Raw genomic sequence first — 6,459 nt, forward strand, 5'->3', positions numbered from 1 at the left:
CGCCAAGCGCCTGAGGATGTGGAATGCGAGCGAATCTTCGCCGATTATCATCGCGCTGACGACGGGCGTTACATTGTGCGACTTCTGCTGAAACATGACGCTGTGCGCCTTCTAGGTGACAGTCTTCAGGGCACCACCGCTGGCTTGCGCTCGTTGCATCGTCGGCTACATCGGACTCCCGAGATGGCTTCTGAGTACGCCTGGTTCATGGCAGAGTACATTACCCTCGGTTATATGAAGCCCCTTACTGATGACCAACTCGCTGCATCGCACCGTCCAGTGTACTATATCCGACATCATGGCACGCAGCACGGTGACCAAGGTCGCAAACTGCGCGTTGTTTTCAACGCGTTGAGCCCGACTTTCAGTGGTTATAGCCTAAGTGACGTGCTCCATGCTGGTCTTTGGCTCCAGACGGCTCTTCCCAGTGTGCTCCTGCGAAGGTTGGCCAGTGGGCTGGATGAGTCTTCAGCCAGTCCAGCACCACGCGTGAGTCTGACCAGAGGTGGATGCGACTCAGCTTGATTGGTGAAGCGTCCGACACGTGCTTGGCCAATCGTACGGCCAGCACTGCGCCGCACAGTTCGAGTCTAGGCAGCGACTAAACTTTGGTGGGCGCCAACTTTGTTTTTGCAAAGAGGAGCTGAGCAGAGCGATTTGGGTACACCGCATAAATCGCTGCTGAATAAGCTCGCTTTGAGGCGTCAGCGAATCTATGCAGGTGCCATTCCTCGGCCTTGAGGCCACCCAGCCACCACGGGAGGCTTATGAGCGAGATCTGTTGCATCTCACTTCGAAAGCGCGTCCAGCGTGGCTGGAGGTCATCGGGAAGCAGCTCATCCCACTCGAGGTTGAGGAGCCAAATATCCTGTAAAACAATCTTTGCACTTACGATCATCGGAGCTATCCAGCCAAGAGGGTCAAAGAGTCGCGCAATCTCTGACAGCACGACGCGCTTGGTGATTTCATGACCGAAGAACATCCCCTTTGGTTTGAAGGTGAAGGAGTCTGAGCTGGGCAGCCACTGCAGGCCCAGTGTTGACACGGCGTCATCCTGCTTGAGGTTAATGGCCTTAGCCGCTATTGCTCCAAGCCCCTCAAGGATGAAGGAGTTGTTGCTTGCCCATTTGCCTAGCGCCATGCCGGCGGATGACAGCAGCTGAATCGTCTCGTCGCGCAGCTCGCGCGCCTGGTCCAGCGTGTTCGCTCCAGCAAATAGGTCGTCGACGTAGAGTCGACGGCGTAGTGTCTCAGCGGCATGTGGGTGAGTCTCGGCGCCGTCCGTGGCGAGAGTTTGCATGACCTTGAGCGCCAAGTAAGGCGCAGAGGCCGTCCCGTAGGTGATAGTCGTGCACCGATAGTCCGTGATGGGCTCGGCGGTGGAGGAGCGCCAGAGCACTCGTTGCCAGTCCCTGTCGTCCGGGTGTATAAGGATCTGTCGAAACATTTGGACTACGTCCGTTGTAAATACAAACTTAAAAAATCTCCACAGCGTTAGCACTTGAGCGATATCCGCTTAAAGCTTGGGACCTGCCAGCAGCAAGTCTTTGAGCGAGACGCCATTTGAGTCCTTTTGCGACGCGTTGAAGACTACGCGCACCTTACTCGGATTCTCGGGCCGTCTCACTGCATGATGAGGCAAATAAAAGGATGGCCTGCTGAGCTCGTCAGCTGGCACGGGTTTCATGTGACGCTGGTCTATGTAGTCCTGCATGAAGCTACCATAAGACTCAGCGAGATCGCAATCGCGATGTCTGCGCTTCTCGGAGCGAATGAAGCAAGCAGCGGCGATATCTCAAGAGGCGGAAAACTTTGGCGTGCTTTGGAAAGGCAGCTTAACCACGAAATGGCCGTCGGCGTTGCGAAAAGAAGTCTGATGAAACGACTCCTCGCATTTGCTCTCGTCGCTCATGAGCAAGGATTTGCGTGGCGCGTCCTTGATTTCCCAAGACTTCTGTAATTCTACTGCAAGTAGATTATCAGTGTGAATGTGAAACGCACGAACGTGCATCGTGTTGCTTGTGTCAACGCTGACCAGGGGACCCGTGAGCAGCCATCCAAAAGCGGAGTTTTGAGCTAAAGGGGCGCCCGCTGGACCGCGCTTTGTCCCATCTTGAATCACTGACGGATAGACGTCGGCACCGAGGATGCAGTCTATCTGTCGAGACTCGAAGAACTGTGGATCGGCTAACTTGAGCCCTCGGATATGAGGCAATTCCGAGGTAACCGCATGCTTGTAAGGCAGAGGCTGAGAGAGCTTAGGCAACACTAACGCCGAGACCGAGATCGTTAAGTTGGATTCGCCTCGGGGTGCCACCTTGAGTTCAGCTTCGCAGTGCACTGTAGAAGAAGCGCTCCCGCCTACTCCGACGACCTTGATATTCACGGAACTACAAGGAAGTCCCAGCTCTGAGATCACATGATGCGTAATGAAGGAGCGCTCGGCCCCAGGGTTAACAAGAGCGTGAATGCGCAGCCGCTTGCCGTTGGGGCCAATCGCGATTAGTTCAGCGGTCGCAAGAAGAATAGTGCGACCAACTAATGCATTGTGCGCAGCAACAGGAGGGTAGGCAGGCTCGTCCGAAGGATTGTCATCCTTGCGAGGGGCGCTAGCGCGCGAGGAAACCTCCTCGTTGCGGGGCTTTGCTATTCTCTCGAAGTGCAACTTTGAGTGGTGCTTTTCATCGCAAGTCACACAACGATTGGGAGAGGGGCATTTTTCCTCAAAATGCGACACTCTCAGGCAATTTACGCAAAGCCTCTCGCGTTTGCATAAATCCCAGCGCTGCCATACCAGCATGGATTTAAAATCGCGGCATCTATTTACGTAGTGATTGCCTTTGCTAGCTACGCAGCTCTTTGTTGTTCCGGCGGACTCGTCCATTTGCGCAGCGTTCGCCGCGACGCGTTTAGAACGATCGCCGCTTTGTTTTGATGCCGAGTTAGCTTTTCCGGCGTCGCTCGACTGTGGGCCGACGTAAGCCTGCTCGAGCGTGTGAATTCGGCGCTCCAGGAAAGTGGTTAAATCTGCGTATGAAGGAAAGCCAACCGTCCTTTCCTGTTAAACTTCCCACGCTTCGCGAGACGTTAAGTCGAGCTTACGAATGACGCAATGAACAACAAAATTATTAGCTTGCTCGATCGGACAGCCGAGATCTATTAGCGCGCGAACCGATTCCTCCGCACGATCCATTGTATCGTTAAGATCCGCAACATTGCGAGCTTTAACAGCTGGAAGCTGAATCAAGCTCTCGATACCGTTAAACAAACGTATGCGTGGATTATCATAGCGACGAGTAAGCTTTGTCCATGCGACCATGAAGTTTGCGTCTGTGAGTTCGATACCCTTCAGACGTTGCGCAGCCGCGCCCTGCACAGCATTGAGCAAGTGCTGCAATTTTGCTATCGAAGGGACGGTGGCCTTCGAGACGACAAGCGAAGAAAAGCGCTGCTTGAAGCTCTCCCATTCCTCTTGTTTACCCGAGAAAGTGGGCAGAGCAATCCGCGGCAAAGACGCGTATTGCTCCGCAGCATTAGCGTTAATAATAGGCACGGGAAGTTGACCAGGAAACGGCGTGGGGCCCCTGAGCTCCAAAATTCGCGTCAAGAGGCGCGCTTTCGCGTCGCTATACGCCAGCTCAACTAGCGAGTATACATCGTCCTTGAAGTAGCTATCGCCAGCTAGCTGCTCTTTGTACTCGAGCAAGTCCTCGTGACGAGAAATGAAAGTTGACCAATAGTTCTCGAAAATACCTAGCCGCGTCTCGAAATGTGACAGAGTTTGTTTTTCTACGGCGACCTTGACGGTAGAGTTATCGTAGAAATTTGTTATATTTGTCGTCAATTTTGTTTGGAATCGGTGAAGCTTATCCATGCTGCTTAGAGACGTAAGCGTTTAACGCGATCAAAACAATGACTCGAGAAGTATGCTTGTGAGTCGCGGCTCACTGTGAGGCCAAGCGACTACAGCGAACAACAGAGAAAAGCGAGCGCGCTAGTAAACAAACGCTCTCCTAGTAAGCGACTAGATGTATCGGCGTACTCGCTCGATATAGCACGATCGGAATGTGGCCTTGAAGCCTTTAAAAACGAAATTTGCCGAACCAGTTGAGATAATTGTCTACTCACAGACCTTTTTCCGTTTGCTCTATTTATCGTAGCCGAAGAATGGCTCTCGGAGTAGCTGTTAGTGAAACCGATAAGACGAGTAGACAAAAGAAGCTGCTCGTTGCAATGCCACCAGAGAGCCCTGCTGTCCCGGCTAGCTGCACAGCTCTGTTATCGAAGATTTCCTCGTGTTTGTCAAGTTTCGCTGCTCTCGTACAGGCAACCACGCTCTGCTACCAATGTTTCGTTTTGAGCCTCTAGGTCGCGATGGACCGTTATCAAGGTCGCGGGGGGAAAATGTACCCGTTATCGTTGGCAAATGCCTGTAGAGAGTAGGAAAAATAAAACGCTTAACACGAACTCTTTGATGATAGGAAACAACTTGTATTTTTTCTTTACAGCAAACATGAAGATGAAGGCAAATCAGCAAAGAAGACCGGAAAAATGACGCTAATAATTAAATCAATTGTAAATATGGACTGTGCTTAGACGACGGAGAGAGAGGAAGGCTCTCCTTGGCCAGCGTGCGTCGCTTGGTCAGTGCGATAAAGACCAAAAACATGCCAATCGAAGCAGACGAGTACTTAAGTCACGCTCGTTCTAATGCTCTTCGATTGCAACTGACTCCCTCGCGGTTTGTCTGGAGAGACTGGACAACGCGGCGACAATTAAGGTAGGGGGGCCCTTTTGGAAGAGACCCCCCCGCGTTGCGGTACCACGAGGCCTTCGTCTCTCTCTCTTTCTTGCTCTCAATAAGCGTATACATACATACGTAAACATAGGCACTCGGTCATCCTGCCAAGCCGTTGCACGATCGTCAGGAGACTCGTCAAAGACACTCACCAGCGGACCCTTCATGGCGGGGTCCAATTGATGCTGTCGCACTTACGTCGCTCCGTTTGGATTTTACGGGGCCAGCGCCTAGCGGTTGGAGTACTCCACCGCTGTGCTAAGTGCACGCACCACGCTGCACGGAGCCCTAGCCAACTCATGGGCCAACTGCCGACTGCACGAGTCTCCTCGTCTCGTCCGTTCTCGCACACGGGTGTGGATTTCGCTGGACCGATCCCCGTCCTGTTTTCAAGAGGACGAGGCGCCAAAACAACCAAAGGCTACATCGCCATCTGTATTTGCACTGTCACGCGGGCAGTTCACCTCGAGGTAGCCTCTGACCTTTCAACCCATGCCTTTCTTGCAGCCTACTCTTGTTTCGCTGCACGCCGTGGAGTTTGCGCTGTGCTGTACTCGGACAACGCCACGAACTTCAAAGGCGCAGCTTACGAGCTTCAGCGCATGCTGGCCAGCTCTTTATTTGCTTCAAACATCGCCAAGAAGCTGGCAGCTCAAGGGACGGACTGGTCCTTTATCCCCTCTCGAGCTCCTCATTTTGTCGGGCATTAAAAAGTCGCCGTCCAAAGCGCAAAGCATCACCTCCAGCGCGTGATCGGCGAGACAAGACTCACCTTCAAGGAACTGTCGACGTTGTGCGCCAAAATTAAGGCCTGCCTCAACTCAAGGCCACTGTGCGCCTTGAGCAATGAAGTTACGGGCGAGCTCGCCCTTACTCCAGCACATTTCCTGGTCGGCTCTGCGTTGCTCTCTCACCCCGAGCCATATGACGAAGCGCAGAGGCCAATGTCACCTTCCAACCGCTGGAAGCTAATAGTCGACCTTCGTAACTCATTTTGGTCCAGCTGGAGAAAGGAGGTCCTGCATCAGCATCTCAAGCGATGCAAGTGGCAGACTCCTCGAACCAATTTACAAGAAGGAGACGTCGTTCTCGTGCGTAATGAACTAGCGCCCCCAGCCACCTGGCCCTTGGGTGTGGTAATTGCCACGCAGGCCGGGGCGGACAACCTTGTGCGCGTAGCCACGGTGAAGACGGCTGCCTCAACGCTTTCACGACCAATTGTGAAGCTCGTTTAACTGTTAACTCAACCCGAGCTCGAGAAGTGCTATTCCGAGCAATCAAAATAAACTCAGTGCTATTTAGTAGTTTATTCACTTACTAACCCATTAATTATTTTGAGTTTATGTTTGTTTGTTTTTTTTTTAATTGCAAAATTTGTAAATCCTTCATGTTCATGTCAGCTCGTGGCCAGGGTAAGCTACTAACACTATTGTATATAGCTGCACTAGCTCTCGCCGTAGCAGTAGGTTTAGCTCTATCCGCTTACATGCTTTTTTTCTATCTCACTTTTTTCAATTCATTTTGACGCGGTTGCCTCAAGGTCGGGGGTATGTTCACGTATGTGTGTATACGCTTATTGAGAGCGAGAAAGAGAGAGAGACGAAGGCCTCGTGGTACCGCAACGCGGGGGGTCTCTCCCAAAAAGGCCTCCCCTACCTTAA

General features: G+C 52.4%; 3 protein-coding genes across 3 annotated transcripts; 1 reads left to right on the plus strand and 2 right to left on the minus strand.

The window, feature by feature from the left end:
- Positions 1-601: 601 nt before the first annotated feature.
- On the minus strand, positions 602-1,447 carry LOC149375782 (uncharacterized). Its single transcript, XM_089596459.1, has one exon. The coding sequence runs from the start codon at positions 1,445-1,447 to the stop codon at positions 602-604; it is 846 nt and encodes a 281-aa protein (XP_089452585.1).
- Positions 1,448-1,516: 69 nt separating this feature from the next.
- LOC106643847 (uncharacterized) lies at positions 1,517-3,874 on the minus strand. The gene is made up of 3 exons (XM_089596469.1): positions 3,103-3,874; positions 1,852-3,027; positions 1,517-1,794 (listed from the first exon to the last, which is right to left on the minus strand). Exons 1-3 carry the CDS (start codon positions 3,872-3,874, stop codon positions 1,517-1,519), a joined length of 2,226 nt encoding a protein of 741 aa, XP_089452595.1.
- Positions 3,875-4,167: 293 nt separating this feature from the next.
- LOC149375783 (uncharacterized) lies at positions 4,168-6,033 on the plus strand. The gene is made up of 4 exons (XM_089596475.1): positions 4,168-4,348; positions 4,597-4,780; positions 4,890-5,465; positions 5,526-6,033. Exons 1-4 carry the CDS (start codon positions 4,168-4,170, stop codon positions 6,031-6,033), a joined length of 1,449 nt encoding a protein of 482 aa, XP_089452601.1.
- The last annotated feature ends 426 nt before the right edge of the window (positions 6,034-6,459 follow it).

The sequence above is a fragment of the Copidosoma floridanum genome, unplaced genomic scaffold (genome assembly GCF_036245765.1).
Source record: "Copidosoma floridanum isolate Cflo_tuat_1 unplaced genomic scaffold, Cflo_Japanese_pri ptg000004l, whole genome shotgun sequence".
In the NCBI taxonomy this organism is placed as follows: Eukaryota; Metazoa; Arthropoda; class Insecta; order Hymenoptera; family Encyrtidae; genus Copidosoma; species Copidosoma floridanum.

Excerpts from the sequence above, each read along its gene's own strand:
- LOC149375782 (XM_089596459.1), bottom strand. The coding sequence starts at position 1,447 with ATGTTTCGACAGATCCTTATACACCCGGACGACAGGGACTGGCAACGA.
- LOC106643847 (XM_089596469.1), bottom strand. The coding sequence starts at position 3,874 with ATGGATAAGCTTCACCGATTCCAAACAAAATTGACGACAAATATAACA. Across the intron at positions 3,028-3,102 it reads TGTTGTTCATTGCGTCATTC|ATTTAACCACTTTCCTGGAG; the intron begins GTAAGCTCGACT and ends CTTCATACGCAG. Across the intron at positions 1,795-1,851 it reads TTCTTTTCGCAACGCCGACG|ATATCGCCGCTGCTTGCTTC; the intron begins GCCATTTCGTGG and ends CCGCCTCTTGAG.
- LOC149375783 (XM_089596475.1), top strand. The coding sequence starts at position 4,168 with ATGGCTCTCGGAGTAGCTGTTAGTGAAACCGATAAGACGAGTAGACAA. Across the intron at positions 4,349-4,596 it reads AACCACGCTCTGCTACCAAT|ACGACGGAGAGAGAGGAAGG; the intron begins GTTTCGTTTTGA and ends GACTGTGCTTAG. Across the intron at positions 5,466-5,525 it reads GCAGCTCAAGGGACGGACTG|CGCAAAGCATCACCTCCAGC; the intron begins GTCCTTTATCCC and ends CGCCGTCCAAAG.